General features: G+C 35.3%; 2 protein-coding genes and 1 long non-coding RNA gene across 4 annotated transcripts; all 3 read right to left on the bottom strand.

Annotated features, from left to right (window-relative positions):
- Positions 1-2,081: 2,081 nt before the first annotated feature.
- LOC121243366 (NADH dehydrogenase [ubiquinone] iron-sulfur protein 7, mitochondrial) lies at positions 2,082-7,962 on the bottom strand. Its single transcript, XM_041141482.1, has 2 exons — positions 7,450-7,962; positions 2,082-2,690 (listed from the first exon to the last, which is right to left on the bottom strand). The coding sequence occupies exons 1-2, from the start codon at positions 7,854-7,856 to the stop codon at positions 2,456-2,458; spliced, it is 642 nt and encodes a 213-aa protein (XP_040997416.1). The 5' UTR covers positions 7,857-7,962; the 3' UTR covers positions 2,082-2,455.
- LOC121243368 lies at positions 3,267-7,360 on the bottom strand. The gene is made up of 2 exons (XR_005936119.1): positions 5,120-7,360; positions 3,267-4,546 (listed from the first exon to the last, which is right to left on the bottom strand). It is a non-coding gene; the product is annotated as an uncharacterized LOC121243368 (long non-coding RNA).
- A 2,157-nt stretch (positions 7,963-10,119) lies between the features above and the next one.
- LOC121243365 (serine/threonine protein phosphatase 2A 55 kDa regulatory subunit B beta isoform-like) lies at positions 10,120-19,144 on the bottom strand. 2 transcript variants are annotated; one of them, XM_041141480.1, is made up of 14 exons: positions 18,679-19,144; positions 17,566-17,669; positions 17,337-17,435; positions 17,104-17,223; positions 14,518-14,727; positions 14,236-14,327; positions 13,710-13,828; positions 13,190-13,313; positions 12,814-12,937; positions 12,078-12,146; positions 11,882-11,973; positions 11,670-11,744; positions 11,339-11,409; positions 10,120-10,983 (listed from the first exon to the last, which is right to left on the bottom strand). In XM_041141480.1, exons 1-14 carry the CDS (start codon positions 18,782-18,784, stop codon positions 10,847-10,849), a joined length of 1,542 nt encoding a protein of 513 aa, XP_040997414.1. In that variant the 5' UTR covers positions 18,785-19,144; the 3' UTR covers positions 10,120-10,846. The 2 variants fall into 2 exon arrangements, with proteins under 2 accessions (XP_040997414.1, XP_040997415.1); XM_041141481.1 differs by having other exon boundaries at positions 14,521-14,727.
- Between the last annotated feature and the right edge of the window lie 3,472 nt (positions 19,145-22,616).

The raw sequence follows: 22,616 nt of genomic DNA, 5'->3' as shown, positions 1-22,616 counted from the left end.
TTATGCCGTCAAGCTATGGAAGAGTTTGAGCAAACATTTCTCAAGTGTTTTATCCCACCTTTTCAATACCAAAACCGCGAGGTAATAAACTATATATATATATATATATGCATTAATTACTTTGAAATATGTACTGTCAAGGGGGCAATTATACATGATCATCATGACTTTAGTGATCATGAGAATGTTAAAAGAGATTGATTTGAATTTTGAATTTCTTAGATGGACAAAAGTACCATTCTCCTATGCATTACCATTTTTGTTTGAAAAATATTAAAGTGCAATTGATAATTTCTTAAATTACATTAGTTGTATATACACGAAGAATGAGGAGTTATTTAATTTCATCAAAAAGCAGAAATGAACAAGTTTAAAAGATAAAAAAAATATTACATTCTCTGAAACGTCATTTGCTTCCCTCCCCACTCAACCTGTCTCTCACTAATGGGCTGGATTTTGTGTTTCTATTTGTCAGGTCTTCAATAGAAACTTTGAATATAGTTTTTGTTTCCTTCCATGTGGAATAACAGAGTGGTTCAACTATCACAGCAACGAGCTCTTCAGTGGGATTTGAGTTACCTCCTGATTTTTATAATGACAGTAATTGGCTGGGGCTTGCCATGTATGCTTCTTTATAGGTATACGAGGATGATAAGGCTGCCCATGTTAAAATGTTGGATTTAGGAAATCCTTATGATCTCCTGTGTCTTTTGGATACGGACATTGGCAGTGTGGAACCTGATCTACATTCACATCGCCCATTTAAAGAGGAAGAAATCAAGTTGGTATGTCAAGGTGAGATAATGTGGCTATCATTTATACCAAAATGATCACTTCAAGAGTGGTTGAACCAATGCACTCGAATAGAGGCCTCCATTGCTAGTGACTGCCCAAGCTTGAGAGTACACAAGTGTGGATTCCGTCTTCTGTACCAGCACGATAAGGCTGAGTTTAAGGAAACAATGGGGCACTGCAATAAGCAAAACCGCCATAAAGATCATGAGACAACATCAGTAACAAGACCCAATTTTGATCCCACATCCAAGCTCCAAGAGAAGGGAAAACGAGTTGTACAATAATAAACTCACCTCTCAATGGATGCAGTAATATTACTGCTTGTTTTGTTCGTTTTGTTCTTATTTCTTTTTTTCTTTAAAAAACAAGAATGTGTATATTTTGATTTGTACGAGGTTGTTTTAAGTTATAGTAGCTTGATTTGTTCATTATCCTTTTCTTTGTTTTTATTCTATATTTATTTTTGGAGGTTTTTATATATATATATATATATATATTGTAATTAATCAATCAGGGTTGTTGGATTAGCAGTCATGCCAAATTTCTAGAGGATTGATATTGAAAATCCTAGAAGGTTGTCAAATGAATTGATTCACACTATGAAGATAATATTATTTAATTGTCTCGAGGGAGGACCAAGGATTTTGACATATATAGGAATATGAATTATATCTATATTATTTTTTCTAAATCTTCACTTACAATCTTTGATAATAAATTAAAAAAAAAAATACAATTTCTTTTTTCTCCTCAACACTTTGTATCCTTCTACATGCCATAGGTATGTACTACGATTAGATATATTTTTACCTCTTATTTTTTTTATATATATAAGAACTACATTTATTGAAGTTTGGACTTATATATATGAATCAAGATTAAAATCAAAAATTAAAATTAACACTGATACAATGTTAATCACCAAATTATGTCTTGAAAGTATTTTATGTTATACATTTATATTTCACCGATGAATTGGTTGAGAAGGAAGCCACATGGACGGAATAGACACTACAACTACTATAAGGTACGGAGCACAACGGACAAGATTCGGGCTCGTCACTTGAACTGATCTTCTTGGCCAACACCAAGGAGTAGTGGTCATGCGGCCACCCATAAAGGGCTTTGTATTTTTAAGAACTTTTTAAATGAATTTTCTTAAGTATTTATACCAGTTTTTATTTTTAGTTTTTTATGTACATAAGCACGCATATACGTGTCAAGTGACACATGTCCAACTTTCGTATATACCGACATGGCATTTTAATGGTTCACAGACAGAAGTATGAAATAAACAAAAATACTAATTCAATCATTCTTACAATTACTGAGTAAAAAGTTCAACTGAAACCCAGATGAACCAATTTGACTTTGAAGCAAACTGCAAACACTTTCAAGTCTTTAACCCGTTATTTAATCCCATAAGGCACCTCGAACAACTTCAAACAGACATAACAAAATGTTGTACAGAATATGGAGTGACCATAAAATTAGCTCCGTACATAGACCAACATGAAACAAAATAAGAGAGGTGAAGTGCCAGTACTCTCTAAATTCATAACTTGTAAATTAAACACAGTTAACTCCCTTTACATGGCCCCACAGATGGAACTACTTATTAGTGTGATAAGGATCTTTCTTCAAATGTGTACACCCTCGCTCACTTTGTCCACCAGTGGAGGAAATCCTTGCGCCTGTTGATCTTCTTCTGCAGCTGGAGAAGTCCATAGAGTAAGGCCTCTGCAGTAGGAGGGCAACCAGGAACATAGATGTCAACCGGCACAATCCTGTCACAACCTCGAACAACCGAGTACGAGTAGTGGTAGTACCCACCACCATTTGCACAACTTCCCATGGAGATGACCCACCTAGGCTCGGGCATTTGGTCATAAACCCTGGAACCAGATGATAACATGGAACTCAAATACATTTACACTTCATAAGAAATAGGAACATTAAGATGTTATTTTATAGTAGAAACATATTCCTCACCAAGAGTGGACTACCAGCTCCATAACAAATGTTTGTTTCTAGGCACATTTTGTTTCTACTCATAGCCCAACGAGGTAGGGGTGTAATTAGTTTGGTCCGATCTATCTGAAGGGCCATTTTTGGACCGGACTGAAACTTTCTATCCACCTATTTTCCACCCCGCAACCGAACCGTTATCTATCGGTTCATTCCGGTCCAGGATCGTGCAAAATGGGCCAGCTTTTTGTTAAAAGCCCAACTTACCAATAAACACTGTTTATTTTGGCCCAACTAAAAACAAGCCCAAAGAATTTCCAGTTTTGAAAATATATTTTTTTTACAAGTAAATATATAATAATATATCAACTATTTAACTTTATTTGCTCATTTTGTTCGTGAAAATAGCCTAAAGAAAAGTTAGGAAAAAGTAGTAATTAACATATTAAAATTATCCATATCCATCTATGAAGGTTAGCAATCATCATAATAAAATTTAAAAAAAAAAAAAATAGGGATTTTGTCTGATTTAAGGGCTGGAATATTACCCTGGAATTTCCCAGTAAGAGGCTGCCCATTTTTTTAGAACTAATTAGGAAAGAAGTTGACTCTAGAAATAGCTGTACAGCCAGCATTAAACACTCTGGCAGGCCTATAACAGCAAGCACGGGAAATCTTTACATGTAAAACTCACAAGGAAATTCCTAGAATCTAGGGATATGCAGCAAGCTTAGAAACCCAGTATATACCCAATAAAGTTCAAAATAAGGGGCTGCCGGGTCTGAAAAATCCAGTGGATATCGCCCCTGTTATGAGACCTTCAAACCAAATTAGGAAAGCTTCAACCTAATGAGAAATCACAATAGGAAACTGCTGGGTAAACTTTCAGCCAGCTCCTTTCCCCAAAACTTGAGTCAGCTTGAGGGTTTTGAACCCTAATTCTAGCCAGCCATAGTATGCTGTCACTAGGTAGACAGCAAACAACACTATGGAGTATAGGTTATACCTTAGTCAAATAGTAAGAGCTTGAGTAGAGATTGGCATGGAATATTTATGTAACTTAATAATAGGTGCTTGATTGACATGCTTAGTTGATTCTCAAAGCTAAGGAGATAAGGTAAGTCACATGATCATAACCTTTATGTCTGCTGAAATTATTCTTTTTGCCTGAAAAAGTATTGTTTACCTATGCTATGCATAGCCAAGTTCAATGTTAGCCCCTTTCATGAACCATCGCTGATTTATGAAAATGTGCTTGTTGATGCAATTGTGTATGGCATGCAGAATCCATTGTTTACCAAGTTTATGTATGCTAACATGCCATGTTTAGTGCTATGCCATGCACATGAATACGGCATGCCATGAACATCATGGAGTCAAAATGTTCGCATGCATCATAATAAGATAAGAAAGAAGTCAAGTAAACAATAAGAAAGCTTTAATGCTTAGCATAACATTATGGGTGGGTGTGCAAGCCACATACGTAAGTGTGATCCACCATATGTTATGTTTAGATTTTCTGCAGTCAATGACAATTGGACCAATGCACACATGTTATGATGACCACTATGCAAGTGAAAGACATCATTTACCAAACAAGGTACGTAAAAAGGGGCTTCCAATAAAGGGTCATATATACATAATGCTTTAAAAACATCATTTACCATACATGTAAGGGTATGATCATGCTACTTACATAATTTAGAAAATGTGTAATAAAGAAGGGCGTGATCAAATTACTTACCTCGCAACTTTGGACATCAATTAGTGCATCGACAATCACCTATTCAATGAATATGTAATCACGTCAATTTATAACCTCATATGTCATCACTTTAAACACTAAAGCTTCTCTAGTTGGACTACCCGAATGCCTATTGAGGTCCTAAACACAATTGGCCCTCATCCTCCATCACAATTCATACCTATGCCCTATAAGACCTTCAAACCTTAATCTTGTCTAACAAACCTATGACTATTCATGCTATTTTAACACTTAGTCATGTGAGTTCCTATAATCTGAACCTTAATGCATCCATCCATGTTCAAGCCTATGCTACATGTCACCCAAATTCTTCATGAGCTCTCTTTGTAAAATCTGTCCCAATGTTTAAACCATCAAAATCATGGATCAAAGTCCTCAAATATGCACAATTTCATTCAAATAATCACCCTATATGTATGCTCATCCAATCCCATGTATAAAGATGCATTCTAATGCCATGAAACCTAATTCTAGCATGTGTATTTGCTAACCCTTTATGAATCCCTAATTTCACTAATTTCTTATGATTTCATGGCATTAGTCTAACATACCTATCATAAAAGAGAAAAGAAGAGAGAGAGAGAGAGTTACCTAAAGGAAGAGCTCGATCCAAAGGTTGGGTTGGAGTACACAGCTTGGCTAAATGGTTTGGATCTTGATCTTCTTGCTTAGGGTGTGGTGTGAGTATTGTAAGGGGCTTGGAAGGGGCCATGCTTAGGGCTCATAAAATGGTAGGTAGGCTCTCATATGGGGTCTATAAATAGAGTTTGGAGGGTATAGAGTCCAAGGGGTATGGTAGTGTAATGCCCCAATGGAAGGCCCAAACCACATGGCCTATACTCCAAAAGGACTTGTCAATGATACAATTGGAGCCCCATTAGAACATTATAAAGAGCAAGAATTTCTCCTTCCCAAGCAATGTGGGATCCCATACACCACCTACCCTTATCCTTATTATATGGGGGTATCACAGGTAGTCCTAGTGTTGTGGGTCTAGTGGAGTGTTTGAATGTGATTTGGAGTCATAGTTGCCCTAAGAGTTGTGGTTGCCTTAGAAATTGTTTGCCTCAAGAGTTGTGGCTGCCTCAGGAGTTGTGTTTGCCTTAGGAGTTGTAGTTAGAGTAGGAATTGGTGACTTGTAGTTGAAGTAGGACTAGACTTGTGCTTGCAACTAGACATGTAGCAAGTAGATTTCGGGTATAACATATGTGGGCTGCCTATTCTTATGATCAATAAAATTTTGTTTACCAATTAAAAAAAAAAACATGTGGGCTCACTTTCATGGGCTGTATGGGTTTAGCAAGGATAATACTTGGGCTTGGGCCTAATTACCCTAACTCACTCTTTAAAAATAGAAACCCTAACTTTCCTAAATTAGAAACCTCAAAAGTCCGGGTGTTACATGAGGTATTTTTATGATGTCAAATCACTTTATAGAGCGTAAAGTTAGGTAAGTTAAAGCTTGACTCTGTAAAAGTGTGATCGTGCAACTAAAATATTGACTGCAAAGCCTCAAACACTGCTTTATCAGTACTTGCGAATCTTGCAAAATCTTCTCTAAGCGTTACTCATCAAAAACAATCTTATTACCACAACCTCCTTAGAATACATTCCCAAATAAAGAAAATTTTCAGAAAGGAAAATAGGCACTGTGAGAAAATGGCAAAGTACACTCTTTTAAAAGAATAAGTGTCTCATAATTCATACAAGTAGGTTCAGCTATCCTTCAGAACAAGCCCAAACACTGCAAAGCCAAGATCAACCAAGCTTAAATGTTTGTGGTTAAAGAAACTGTCATATGCTTCCTATGATTTAAAGTCATCTTTTGAACAAAAATATTCATGCCATACACATTCAACTTGCTCACTTAATGATTGGTATTTTAAATAGTCATTCATAAACCACTTCACTCATTAGTCCTTCAGAATGGCGAATCTACTTTCTTTGCAGTTCATATCCACCTTATCCAATATCTAATATGATTCACAACCATGTCATGAAGTTCTTTCCACAGCACAACGGTACCAATTGAGCCCCTACCATCTCTGACCTTCTAAACCCCTTACCCCATATAAATGATTACTCTACTAATCCTTTGCATATAAGCCTCCATTGACATCATGCCATGTCCTAATTATACTAATGAGAAATGATATGGTCCTAGAGTATGCAAGCCACGCGCAATTACATTGCTCCCTTTGAAAAAAGAGGGTAAATCTAGGTCATTTTTTTAACGATGAACCTCACTTTTTTCCTAAACGACATGGTTTGCACATCCTAGGACTGTATCTAGTAGCATTACTCTATACTAATATCAACAAAAAAGTAATCAAAACAGAGGATCAAATACCCATGAATTATCCACCTTACTCTGAAATCACAATCCCTATCAACCAGGATGTAGCAAACCTTCTCCATCTCATTTGACAAAAAGGTACACGAGGAGAGGATCCACGAGCCTAATCACTCTGTCTTTCACAAATCAATCTCCCTAAGATCAGTTAACTGGAAAAGTACGCAAAAATGGTAATCGCAACAGTAACAGTTGCTAAAGAAATTAACGCGAGTAATTGAAAATCGAATCTTGGGCATTAGTCACGTCCTCTTCGATTACCAAGTTCTCGTGCGCGGAATAATTCTCAGTGCCTTCAAATGCATTAGCCACGGAAGACACCCCAATCCCAGATCAATAGTAAAACCCTAAGAATCTAAACGAATCCAACATTTACATAAGAATAATAACCTATTAGAAGATACTGAGTGAAGAATTTAAAATGAGACGAAACCAATAAAGATCTCACATATCTCGTTTTCTATGGAAAAAAAAAAAAAAAAAAAAAAAAAAAAAAAAAAAAAAAAGGAAAAACAGAGAACTGACAAGAATAAAGGAATCCAAAAAAATCAGGGGAAAGAAAACGTACTTGCGGAGAGCGGGGGCCATCTTATTGGTGAGAGTGCCGGCGACGATCATGCAATCGGACTGGCGAGGGCTGGGGCGGAAGATGATTCCGAAGCGATCAAGATCGTAGCGGGCGGCGCCGGTGTGCATCATCTCGACGGCGCAGCAGGCGAGACCAAAGGTCATGGGCCAGATGGAACCGCGGCGTGCCCAGTTCATGAGATCGTCTACCTTGGAGATCACGAACTCCGCGGCCTTGGAGAGGCCTGCTGGAGAGTGAGAGGCCGAAGGGGGTGGAGCCCGCGCATAAGGAGTGGGGCTGGGGCTGGCGCTCGAAGAGAGGGAAGGGAGGGTGGTGTGGAGGGAGAGGACACGCTGAGCCGAGAGCGACAGCGGAAGGCGCCTCGCAGTTCGTGTCAGGAGAGCCATGGCCAAGCTCAAAGAGACGAAGAGAGCGACACAGACAGGGGCAGGCCAACTATAGATTTTACGGATCAACCTACTACAACTATCTGATTTATAAATGGTACAACAGCAGAACCTTGAGGGGACGTTTGGGTACTTCATCTCCTCGTTCGTAATTAAAATGAGATTTAATAACATAAAAATTAAAAGTTAAAATATTATTATAATATTATTTTTTAATATTATTTATATTTAAATTTTTAAAAATTTTAAATTATTTATTATATTTTATTAAAAAATTATAATAATTAAATGAGATGATAAAATTTATATAAACAAACAAAACCTTAAAAGTCAAATATCTTTTACAATCAAAGATCATCTTATTTCTAAAAATACAAGCATAAAAGTTATCATTCAAATTTTCATAAATATCATGACAATGAGAGACTAATAAGAGTAATGTTAAATACAGTTATAGATTGTATAAACATCATATACTCATTTAAAAAAAAATAGAGTCTACCATTAAACAATTAATTTTTTTTATATATGTCACAAATTTACTCATTTTTTTAAAAGACATGCACAATACTTGTACATTTTATTATTCTATGACTACAAATGTCATTTCTTTTTATTAAAATATCTATTGTTATTCATGCAAATAAGCTTTTTTTTTTTTTCAAATGAATACACTTTCATTGAACAAAAAAGTGGTTGGGAATAAGGTGGATGGAAATTATGCTTCTAAAGGATCTCAGCAATAGTCTTGACATTATCTGGATCAACGTTTTTGTTATTAAAAACGATGACAATAAATAAAATATGAACAAGAAATAACCAAGCAATTAATCATATGATACAAATTTTACGTGGTTTGGCAACGTGCCTACGTCTATAGAGCTGTAGAGAATTTTATTAATTACGAGATCATAAGGTACATTGTTTGGGGTGTATTACTATGCACATCGTACGACCACAGTATTTAAAATACATGTTTATAAGGTTATATGGCAGAAATCCTAATTTCTAATTTTTTATGATATTCACTCGAGTGGCATGTCCAGTACGCATCGAACGAACTCTCTGGCTGACCTTTACTAGAGTCATCTGTGGAGCGAGTGACGAGCGAACTCTCTGCCTAGTCTTCGCTCGAGCTATCTGTCAAATGAGACTTGAGCAGACTGAGAAAGGCTCCACAAATCTCAATAGTTTTCTCATATTCTTGTTCAACTCAAGAGCTTAAAGTAGGATCTTTCAAAAAAAAAAAAAAAAAAAGAGAGTCTAAAGTAGGAGAAAGAGTGAGATATGAAATGAGCCCTATAATATTTATTATTCATTTAATATTGTTTAAAATATTTATATAGACAGCAAGAAATGCTATGAAATCCATTTTATTTGTAACTCGGTCTGCACTTAAAACTCTCAAAAAAAAAAAAAAAACTCGAAAGAAATATTTTGGGCCTTATCTCGAGTCTCCTTAATCAACAATATTTATTGCGCGGCAATGAACTTGGATGGGTTATCGGCGTTTCTAAACCAACCACGTTTCTGCACAATACGCCAATCACATAATTCAAGCGAAGTTCTTAATTAAAGAGGCAGGCAAATCGACAGGACATGAAATCCGTCCATACAGCTTAATTTTAGGGAAGTTTCTTGTGCATTAATTTGTGGAACATGACTTCTTCTTTTTCTTCTTTTTTTTATTTTTTTAGAATGAACACAATGATCTAACTCCTTTATTTGGAAGAATATTTAGCAAATTAAAACACTTTGAAGAGCAGTCTTTTTCGTTGGGACTGCCTATTTCTAGGGAAGTTCTTCACCCAAAAAAAAAAAAAAAGCTCCTTTATTGTGGTGGGTTGGTGCTACTTGTGTAAAAAAGAGCAAAAGACACCTTCTCCACAAACTAACTAGAAATGATATAGGGTAACTCTCAAATCATTTGTGCATGGAAGATAGCTCCTCTTGTCCACTGTGGTGTATTTCAAAATGAAATGATTTATGAAAAATTTTGAAGGAAATGATTTATAAAATCTAAGGGCCATTAAGGAATAATGACAAAGCTTAAAACGTGCTTCAATACTCTTTCTTTAGACAGCTGCTATAGATTTTAATGGGCTGAATATTTATGATTTCCTTGTTTGTTTTTGTGTTCTTAATTATGTGGTTTTATGGAGTATGCCTTTTGGGCACATTTCGATTACAGAAGAACCAACACTCATCAAGCTTTCCAAGCCTGGAAATTGAATAAAGATGGAAACCAAGAGAAAAAAAAAAATAATGAAAAGTTTTTTCAACCATTTATTTAAAAAACAAGAATGCATGAAGATAGAACCGACCGTACCAAACAAAAGAAATCCTTGATTTAACAATGTAAAGGCCTTAGAAAACTAGATCTGTAAAATCCCCCCACATGTTTGGGTTGGAAAATTGCAACAGATGAGGTGTTCTATCCTAAGCCAACTATACTATTACAATGGCAAAGATCACAACAAATCAGCATATTCTGAAAGAGGAGAAAGAATGGTTAGAAAATATAAGACAGCAATAATCATGATAAATTTTCAGAAGCCTATAATTTTAATTTCAGATCATACAAGGTTGAAGCCCCCAGGGAGAAGAAATAAGAATCGATGACCCATATTATTTCCATCTCCTAGCTTTCAGTTTAGGACCCACAATTGATGTGAAACCTAGCAGAACGGACATCTTCTCGCACTTCGTCTCGGTTGCAGAAATGCAACTCACATTTTCTTCGGCCTATCGAGAAACAGCGAAGCCAAGCTAGCCAGTAGCAAAAGGTTAGTTACTTCCTTCGAAAATTTCCACATTGTAGATAGGAATCCTAGGGTTGTTGGAGAAAGGCAAGGGTTATTAGGGTCAGGTATTCTGAAAAAAAATGGTGCAGCTTTGACATTACTGGTTGGGGAGCAAGGCAAAGCAGCATTTGCCAAAGCAACCATAAGAGCTTTGTCAGGCAAACAGTCTTTCTTCCAGTACCATCTTCAGGCATAATACATGTAAAGGCTATTTGAAGCAGCACAGGCAAGTGAGTTCTCAGTCGGGTGCCATGCTAAGTGTAGCAACTTTGTAGTGAAATCAAATGAACTTCCATTCACGTCAACTCCAGAGGTGTCAGCTCCTGTGGCAGTTTAAAAAAAAAAAATTGATGTGCAGAGAAGAACATCACAACAAGATTACAAACAAACACCACAAGGAAAGTGCCCAACAGATAAGTTTCCGGGGGTTCTATTGGTCCTAAAACGAACTACATAACTCGTACAAATTATATATCAACCGAATAGACTCAAAACTCACCATCATGAGATTTTGAACCTCAACATAAATCAATTAAACTGAGAAACTTAGCAGAAAAGTTAACCGAACATGTTGAGCATAACAAATAAATGACGTACAAGTAATTGAATTGGTAGGGAAGATAACAACAACGTTCAGCAGACACCTGTATAAAGCTTATAACATGAGCAAGAGCATACCTCCTAGCCTGAGAACGCGGGGAAGAGTGCCCAGAGATTTAGAAGGCCTTGATGGTGTTTGAATTTGTCTCCTGGAAGTGCAAGAAATAATTAAAATCACATGTAAAGGAAACAAAAGAAAGAAGAAATGTTTTCATTTTTTTATCGGCAAACAAATTTTTATTGATCAAAAGAGTAGGCAAGAGCCCAAGTACACGGACATGAAAGAAGAAGAATCATTTTTTGACAATCAATGGTACCATTCAAACAGATAAGAGTACTTTGAAGTGCAGATACAGATATTCCCATTGTTATATACCTAAATAGCAAGATATACATTTTCAGAAAATACCTCATAGGGTTTTTGCTAGCCTCCAATGTTGTTTCAGTGCTCCCTCCAGAACAACCAAACACGCGAAACATATTGCTGGAATCATAGGAAAATACTCCATCAAATGTTGAAGTGCAGAGATTATGGTTAAGGGTTTTATTTTATTTTTATCAGTAGTCAAGGGTTTTAATTATAGTGGTAAAACAGGACCAAGCAAGTATATTTATGCAGACCTGTAGGAACCTGTTGCAACACGAATTCCATCTCCACTTAGACAGCACTCAAATTTGTCGAAGATAGAATCATTTTCATATAAATCACACAGCTGATCAAAGCAATGAAATAAAATAAATTGTATTCCATGACAAATGCATCAGATCTATTTTACATCATAAGCATTAATAGAGGCTTTGAAAAGGAATGTGTCACCTTAGGTCTTAAATATTCATGAACCTGAAAAGTTGCAACTGGGCCGCTATCCATATTTACGTCCCACAGCTGCAAACCAAGAAAAAACGGTGTGAGGAAAAAAAAATAAAAAAGGAGGTTGTACCAGTGACAAAATGGGAGAGTAGGGATCAGAAAGTTAATCTTAATGCAAAAAAAGGGATTACCATACTTCTTTTGCAATATTAATCAGAATAATTTCTATCAAATTTTCTCTTATTCAAACAAGACCAGATGTTGCTCAAATCATAATTCATTCACAAATAATCCACTGCATATATACTGTACTGATCAACAAATCCATTGGCTAAAACAATATCCATTCCAAGATATTTAAGAACACAGTTTGACGTAACTAAGATAAGTAGAAGAAATGTGTCTTTTATAGAAACTTTAAAATATCTAATGTAAGATTTTTTTTCTAAAATCCACATTCATATTTATTTTCAGTTACATCCTACATTGTAACTGTAGTACTATACCCAAACACCAGTCCAATTCTGTACTATACCCCCGCCCCCTCTCTCCCAAGCGAAGAAAAGAACAGTCTTTTGAAATATGAAATACTGCCAACACTACGCCATAAACTTCTTTTACACATACCACCAGATCGTATGAAGAAACACCCAGTTATCAGCAGTGTCTTTCAAGGCACAATGCAATTGCAGCTTCAAATGATTCATGGAAATAGGAACCAGAGAAAAATGAAAATAAAAACCTTAAGAGTCATGTAGTCTCGACTAAGGATATATCTTCCATCTTTTGCGAATTTAATATCTGAAATTGATGCAATTATCTCGGTGAAAAAAGACCTTGTACCAGGCACTTCCTGTTCTTCAAACCTGTATCAGTAAAAAGCATTATAAAAACCTAAAAGTGAAATAGTGGAACTATCTAAAAATATTCTCATGCGATTGTAAACACCACCCATGTACCCATACTGGATTGAATATGTAACCTCAACCTTCTTCACCCATTAGGGAAGGGAATGCCATTGGAACCAAACAACCCTATTTATATTTTCATGCTTTAATCTTTAGATGAATTTAAAGATAAAGACAGTAAGCAAACAAAAAAACTGATTGATAGCTTACAATTTGCTATGAGTATCACACAGAGCTGACTGCCGCATATCAATAAGACGGATCGAGCCCCTAGAGCTACTGTATGCTAACATATTACAGTGAGTAGGGTGAAACTCTGCTGACGTTATCACCTCTGCACATTTAAATTCAAGCAACATGGATCCAAACATTTAGCTGTAGAAAGCACTTTCGACCACATTAGCATAAACTATGAATGAAATATGTTGACTGCATAACCAGCATATACAAAATCCAACACAACAGCTGAGAAACGAATAGTTGATGAGAAGGCTTCACCCTGGAAAAGGAGAAATATTAAGAGAGAGAAGGGAGGGGGGGGGGGGGGGGGGGGGCGCACAACCTGATGGAAAATTTTAAATACCAAAGAAGACACCAGAAACAATGCTGATTTGTCTATCTGTATAGGATGTTCTCTTTAACTTCCAAATCCTTTGGCAACAGCTAAACTAGGAATGATAAAAGATCCAATCAATCATGTAACAGCCATTCAGGATGCCATGAGTTTTACCGGTCAGATCTTCCATATTTGCGGGCTTCACATCAACGATATTGAAACTTTGATTGCTAATTTCTAAGTTCCAAAGGTTTATTCGCAAATCATCCGCTGAGATAAAAGTTTCACCATCACTACAAAAGAAAAAAGAATGAATACTAAGTGATCAGTTACTTCCATGAACATGATTGCTAAAGGATTACCCTCCATTTCCAGAGATAATAATCAGGCATCACCAGCACCATGCATATTGGTATAGAAGAAGATGCCAAGTTAGGGATTAACCCATTTTCTTCTAAACAGTGTCTTATGGATATATTTCCCTCAGCTTCACATGCCATGCTAGGAAAAAGTTAATCAAAATGAATAAGTTGCATCCTAATTGATGAGGAACACACAAAATTTGAAGCAAGCATATTCAATTTAAGAACACAACCAAAAAAGTCATCATGAATATGCAAGACAAAAGATCATGCTATAAAAACAGAAGTTAAGAAGAAAAAGTTAAAAAGAATGTATTCTACCAGTAAGTAAATTGCACCTGTTATTTGAAATAGAATTTATATGATAGTCATGTGCATGAGCATAGATTCTTCGACATTTAGCCGCAAGGTTTGTCTCATTATTGTTCGCCTGATTGTCACAACAGTGCCAAGTGTTAAAGAGGCAAAACATATACAATTTTAACAAAGATTTCAGTTAATGTCAGTTCAATGCTTAAAGCCTGCCAATAATGGCATACTCAATAGTGGGTAAACAATATTATTTCTTAACTCCAAAACCATATGGTGCTAGGAAATAAGTTAATCAGCTTGAATACAACTACCACAGGCAGACGCAAGGACAGGACACCCCCAGCTGTGAGTGAAGTATTGATGCTTGAATAACTGAAGGGGTTCCCATTACATCCTCCATTCTCCATGCACGGTTTGGAGCTTGTTGATGTACTTGAACAAACAACCGGGCCATTTCCTATAGCTCCCGAAAGATCTACGTTCAAGTCACATACTTTCTTGACCTTCTTCTCTTGGACCTGCCCAACATTAAATCACAGCAGCAGAAACGCCAATGATAAGGCTGGTATAGGAAGTTCCAAATCATTTTTTAAATATCGTTAATCATTTCAAGGAAAAATATTCTAGCTAGGTTGTTGTACCAGCTAGTGCTGCAAGCTCTTACCACACTATTATATCCATGCTTTGAGAAATGGAAAGGGGAAGCGTTCAAAAGGCAGGGCTCCTAGCTGTCCCACGAGATATTAGGAATAATTAAAATGTCCATTATTAAATGGTAGCTTTGTTGAAGTTATTTACAGAATAGGAAGCTTTTATACTCCTTTTTCTTCCCTTTGGATAATAAAGGTACTTAGATATATTTTCAGATTTTATAGCAAAATGACAATTTTCTCTCCAATCAGATATTTTTGGCATAAAGTATCCAGCAAAATGTTGTTCTTAATACTCAATACATGCCTTGTTATATTTCTACATGGGCCCTCACCTAGCAGGAACTAACCATAGCGTCATAACCTTAAAGGAAATATCTTCTGAAAACCTTCGTGTCTCATATCTTTCTAGATGATTTTTTTTTTTTTTTTTGATAAGTTATATATCAATCTAAATGATTACCATCTTGATTACGATTAGATGATCAAATAGTCGTACACAATGTCTCATGAAATGTTCCAGCTATGTTTTGAGCCCATAAGATGGCACAAGGATGCCACATTTGTAGCTTGTTTAGACATGAAGCCTCCTCCTTGGATGCCTAACACCCCGATAGAATCAAGCAAACAGCCTTTTTAGTGCATGACCAATTGCACACGGTTTCATTTTTTCTATAGTCAATAGTACTTTCATAATTTTGTAATTGCAGTTCATGGACAATAGTTGTGGACCTAGAGTTGTATTTTATGAATAGGCGAGTATTACTTAAGTTATGGACTTTATGTGCGGGATAATCTTCTCCAACATGGTTTATCTACTAGTCATTTCTTGTCCAAGTAGGGGAAGTTGAGATCTAGATTATATGCGCGTGCCTTTATACTCAAATAATATATGGAAGGAAGATTGGATTCGTAATTTGGCAAGTTATTTTCATTCGAATGACATGAAAGAAGTTACAAAATATTTCTCCAACACCAAAACTCAAGGGGGCAGCAAGAGTAGTGAATTCAGAAATAAAAACTGGGCAAGCAGTATGTATTTGGAGATAATAAAATATGAGAAGAGATCAAGTAAGCCACAATCCGCAAAAGCATCCTCTTTGAAAGCCTGAGACTAAGGAAAAACCAAGCAAAAAACCTTTTTGATCCAACGAGTGTCCATGGTAATTAATTAGATCTGTAGTATTTATTTTTATTTTTATTTCAGTTTATCTAGTGTCAAAAGTAATTTTTAAATGCTGTAATTGCTAGTTGTGGGTCATAGTTGTTTGCCCGGGGTTTATTTTATTAATATGTGAGTGAGTCTCATATAGATTGCAAAGTTAATGGGTGGATTTTAATCCAATCCAATTAGGACTTTGTTTACTAGTCAAAGGTCGAGTTCAGATTCTATTAGGAAAAGTTCAGACCGGGAGTCTAGTTAAGTGTACCTTTATCCTCAAATAATCCAGAGTTAATTAACAAAACTGGACATAATAGATTTATGGAAGGCTTGTATGCAAGCATTTCTTAGTCCTCTTTGCCTTCTCGGGTACTGTTCAAGAGTGCTGTTCACAAACAGAGAGCAGATTCAATCTCAGCTGTTTATGACCTCCTTTGTAAACCTAAATTAAGCCCTTTCCTTCATCTTAGCAGAACCCATTTTATAAGTAAGATTTTATTCAAACTCAAAAAAGGTGCAAACCAAGTACACGGGTACACCTAAACAGCAAAAGGAAAAAAGACAAAGAAAGTCCTAAAAACCAGGGATAGATGCAAAAATATAAGCAAATGCCCAAGTATACAGGACAACCAAAGATAAAGGCTTTTGAGGAAAAATGCCTTAAGTTCTCCCAACGAATTCTCCCAATTTTCCAAGCTCTGATAATTTATTTCTCTCCAAATACACCACATTAAGCAAGACCTAACCAATTTCCACAAGGCCCCTATCAAATCCCTTAAATCCTGCATATAATCCCTAGCCTTTATCCATCACTCAACCAAATAGACAAACCCAATAAGAAATAAAATTCAGCACCCGAGAATTATTACCCCTTTTTTCTAAAATCCAAAATCCTAGACACTCATATTCACTTGACCAAAGCCCAACACAAGCACACATAGATTCCCTAAATGTGTGCTACGTTAAATATAGGAGTATTTGTGATTTGCGGAGAAGTGGCAGTATATACTATTGCAATTCATATCAAGATCCTTTCATCTAGAACCAAAAAGTTCAAAATTTTCAAAAGTGCCTTTTCCTACCTTCCAAAATTTTATCGTTTTATCATTGGTGGAGAGAAGAAACAGAGCACCGTTAGCTGTCTGGCACCATCTGATCTTGTTGATTTTCTCCTCAATTTCCAAGCTCTTAAGATAGTCGAACTGAATATAGAAAGATAAATAAGGAAGCACTAATTATAAAATCCACATTCTAGTAAGGAGGAATAGATAAATATAAATGAAAAATATTCATAAGAATACTGTGGAAGCAATACCTCAGGTTCATGGCTCTGAAACTCAGTTTTATAGCGGAACTCAGGATGCCTACTGATTGAATAATCCATCCTCTCTAGATCCATGCGATTTCCACCGTGCTACATATTTTATGTATGTATCATAGACTATTATAAGATTGCCACAAGAAGAAAAAAAAAAGCATATGGGAAAATACTCCGAAACAAAATATTCAACAAAACAAAAACAAAAAGCAATTCCTGAACTCACATCCTTTGTATCAGTTCTCTCAAATAAAACCACCCGCCCCCCACGATCTCCGGTAGCTAAGTGGTTCCCAGTTCTATCAAATTCAATAGCAGAAATGATATCAACTGCAAATAGAACAGTCACCAATCAAGCAGGTCAAATCAGTAACACACTAAAACACGACAGTCATATGAGGAAATATAAGAATAACGTACTCAAGCAAAGTCATCAAGTGAAAGAGCCTTATGAGACATAATACATTATTTTGGGGGGGGGGGGGGGGGGGGGGGGGGGGTGGTGTGTTGGGGTTAAAAAGAACTCCCATTCCAATTAATTCTGCGTCCCATTGCTTTTAAGAAACAGAGTAACATATGGGTTAAAAAACATATGAATCGTCTTGTTGAGCTAATATCCACTATCACCAAACTTCACACTCAAAGCGAATGTAAGAAACTAAAAACTTTGGGGCATAACTAACATACCCAGGACACTCATCAAGTTTGACAATGTAACACCAATTACCCCCAATACTCGGTCGCTTCTAGTCTTTTAGTTAGACACATAAATTCTTTTAACAACGGTAAATTTCATTCAAGGGGAAAAAGATACAATCCAAGTACACGAAGCATACAACAGGGAACACCCAACCATTGAGACGAAGAAAAATAACACAATTCCATAAGAAACCAAATTAGCAACAATGAACTTTCAACAATGACTTGCCATAAGCAACCGAATTTTTGTTTTTTATCGGTTTTTCCATGAGCAACCAAATTAGTGACGCAAATGGATTTTTTGGTCGTTTAGCTGCTAATCTTCCCACCATAGTAAAAACAAGAGCACATAATAACTCTCACCCAAACTACATTAGTTCCCACCACGTATAAAAGGCTAAACCACAAGCAGTTCGGATACAATGACAACAAACTATTAAATCCAATCCTCAAACTAAAAACCCACTCTATCTATAAAACTCGCATATCACAACTTCAGCAATGAATGCACAAATCTAGCTCACCAAAAAGTAATATCACTATTAATTAGTAAATCGATGAAATAACTGCACATAAAGAAACTATAAGAATAAATGAAAATAAATTGATATTTTTTAAAACAGGAATTGGAAAAGCGAACCTTCCTGAACTTCTTCCCCGGCCGCCCGTTCGCCGAAAACCTGCGAGAATTTCCACTCCAGCTGCTGGGGCGCCCCCGCCGCCGTTCCCTCGCCTCGGCCGAGCATATCTCTCTCTTTCCCTCTCTCTCTTGTTCCTTGTTTATTTTTTCCTTATAGGGATCAAATTGACAGTGAAATCAGCAAGAAAACACTCAACTCAAATGCATAAATCAGTCGATCTGAGACTCAGCTTTTACAGGAATCTCTCGGATTCAGGAAATGCAGTCCTGCCCTTCATCGTCGTCCTCCCCCACCTTACATATACGGAATCAAAAGACGACGAAGCTTCACCTTCAGTCTGTCTTTGTCTCTCTCTACCCGAAGCTCAATCTCTGTGTCTCCGAGAGAGGAAACTCGATGAGATTTCTCACGCACAGACACATACACTCTCTCTCTCACTCTTATTACTATTTTTCCTTTTTTTCTCTCCTTTTGGGTGATGACTGACGAAAATGAGAAGGGAAGAGAACGATAGAGCAGTGAAAACGTCGTCGTTTTTGAGGAGGCTTTTGGCTTTAAGCCTAACCTCTATAATCTCTAATATTATTATCCTTGTCCGTGATACCGCTTTAACCCGTACAGTAAAAGGGTTTATCTTCTATCATCTCATCTCATCATTATAAATTTTTTAAATTTTCACATAAAATATAATAAATAATTTAATTTTTTCAAATCTTAAAATAATAATAATATTATAAAAATATTTTTTATTCTAAAAAATATAATGTGCCGATTGAGATAAAATAAGTTAATATGAAAATTGAATAAAATATTGTTATAATATTATTATTATTTTCTAATTTGAAATTTTTGAATTATTTATTATATTTTATGTGAAAAATTAAAAAAATTATAATGATGAGATGCAATAAAATGAAACATTTCTTATATCCAAATAGGGCCTAAAAATTATATCAACTAGATTATTTTATAGAAAAATGATCCGCATACAACTTCTTTTATAATTTTTTACCCAGCTCTATTTTAAATAAGAAATATTTTTATAAAAAAAATAATACAGTTATAAAGAGGCTTAACAAAAATAAATTTATAAATTAATATAATTTTATATAATATATTAAATTAATTTTATAATAAATATAATTTTATAATCTAACGTATTATATCAAATTATCTTAAATTTTTTTTTTCTCATTCTTCACAATTTAGGCTTAATTGTGGGGCCATTTTTTTCCTATCATTCTTCACAATTAAGGTTTAAATGTGAGGCTGAAGGAGAAGGTTAGACAGATGGAATGGAATAGGAGAATAGAAAAGTAAGTTCTAGAGATTGGAAAGTGATGTGAAGTAGATGAAAATGACATGTTTTTTGGCCCTACCATCTCAGCTTTTTATGGACGAGGGAGGCTTTGAAGTGAGCTTTGGCGTAGATTACAATGATGCTCTGTACTTATTTAAATCCAAGATTGCAATGTTTTCAAAAGGGGTCATGACATTTTTTTATGGGCGTGTTTGCTTCCCAATTACTCTTTATTTATTTATTTATTTATTTATATTAATGTTTTAGTGGCTGTCAGACATCATCAGTGCTTTAGGAGTGATTTAAATTCAGATATGAGTTGAGATGGGTTAAGATGATTTGTGAATAGTAGAATAAAAATTGTATTATTTATTATATTTTGTGTAGAAATTTAAAAAAGTTATTTTGAAATTTGAAAAAGTTAAATTGTTTATTATATTTTGTGTAAAAATTTTAGAAAGTTGTAATGATGAGATGAGATGAGTTGAAGTGGATTGAGATGGATTACGAATGCAAACGAGGCCTTAGTGATTGAATGAATACACATTCTTTTCTTTTTCTTTATCAAATATGTGTTACAAAAGGAGTGGAACATGAACTTTTGTTTTCAATATTGTTATTTTTTTTTGTTTTGGCAGTGTGAAAATGATTATTGAGGGAGTTTTATAGTAGATATAAAATGATGTAAGGTCCAGTCCCATTGTCGCCAAAAAAAAAGAAAAAAAAAGGGGAAAGAAGATACAAAAGAGATAAAGTTAAGAGAAATTGACTAACACAAAAAAATGGTAAAAGCGACATAAATTAAGTGAAACTCGACTATTTCAAAAAAATAGAAGAAGTCTTATATAGAAGGAATGAACCACTACAAACTTAGGGATCTACACTCTCTTGTGACTCTCTCCAGAATGACATCTTGTCAACCTTATGTTTTTATTATATTGAGGTGCATGAGGTTACGAGAAATTATAAAATCACTAAATATAGATGATTTCACCCTCAAACGAACTGCAGGCATAGACTTTTGTACCAATCACATAAATTTACGTCTCTTTCTTTATTTACATTTCATATGCTTTATTTAGTATTTTATTCATGGATGAACACTTAAGCACTATATCAACACCCAAGCCTCATAATGGGCATTCGATTGTATTGTTGGACTCCAATTTCGTTGAAAAATTGTGCCTATGAAATATATATCACGTTATTGTAGAATTTTATAGAGCAAATATGAACAAAAATTTGGCAGAGTTTCAACAATGTGATGACACTTTCGTTAGAGTATTTTTCACACAAGTTGGTGATGGACAAATGGGGGATTCAAGTGTGTTGATTGTGCACAAATGGTCTCTATTTATAAGCCATGAGGTATTGGCTGGCAAGTGGCACAAATATTGGTAAGTGACATAACCTTTTTACTAGGGTTGTGTCTCTTGACACTTCCTCAACCATCATCTCTCATGGGAACAATCACCATGTAGAGGGTGTCATTTTAAAGGGTACATCATTTAGTGATCACACCCCTTAGAATTATATCTCTCACTTGATCACACAAAACGGTGATGAGCCAGTTAAATATTTTTACATTGGTACTAATATAAGTTTTACACTATTCAACTATCATCTGCAGACTCCTGCAAATCAGCTTCAGAGCATAACAAGCCTCTACATACGTACGTTTTTGCCATTACTTTATCTGACTGTACTATCCACCATATGTGCTCCCGTTGACCACATATAAAGGATGACTTCATTTTACTAAAAAAAAATTAGTGAACGGCATCAATTCTCCTTGATTGGATCAATAATCAATATCTCTGTCACAATTGACGATTTCAGCCGAATACATAACACATGTATCGACCTGTACTGAATTTTCGTTAAACACTTCATGTAAAGGCTATTTCTAAGGTTTTTCCTAATCACCTTATCAGCGACTTTACAAATGATAAATCAATTATCAATTTTTGAAGAAATTTCAACGGATACAGTAATCTGAAAAAATAAATACAATTTTGAGGCGTGTATAACACTATCTTTAATGTGATAATTTATCTCATTTGAAAGAGTTTGTTATCGGGTTGCAAGCAATTCACCTCTAGGATACAATAAAGTTACCAATTGCAGATATCAATTATGAAATTTTTCCTTCTTAGTTCCTTTATAAAATTGTGTGAGTGACTGAAAATATAGGAGAATGGAATATTAAAATTCATGGGTCTCGTTCTATATTTATAAAGAATGCAGTGACATTATGTAAAAGATCACAACTCTTAACTTATGACTTTTCAATTGTCAGTTACTAGTTTAAAGGTCATGATATTTTGCTTAAAGACCAAGAGGCATTCCTATCCAAGTGGTCAGGTGCCTCCCTTGGTCTCAAGGGTCCAGCTCGAGACATCTTTACTACTGAACAAATGCATTTCCTCGAGAGTTATAATTATTTCTTATCCTATATAACATTTATGTGATATAAAAACGACTTACGTTAAACTCCGAAAGAGGTAGTCACGTTAACTTCCAAACTGACTAGTTAAACTTAATTTCATATCTAATATGTATGCTTGAAAGCAACAAGGACTGATCATGGGACAAACAATGCAAAGGTATAAAGAGTGATGATAAGGAAATTTGATG

This window comes from Juglans microcarpa x Juglans regia, chromosome 8D (genome assembly GCF_004785595.1).
Source record: "Juglans microcarpa x Juglans regia isolate MS1-56 chromosome 8D, Jm3101_v1.0, whole genome shotgun sequence".
Lineage (NCBI taxonomy): Eukaryota > Viridiplantae > Streptophyta > Magnoliopsida > Fagales > Juglandaceae > Juglans > Juglans microcarpa x Juglans regia.
This window is presented reverse-complemented; position numbering and strand designations above follow the sequence as displayed.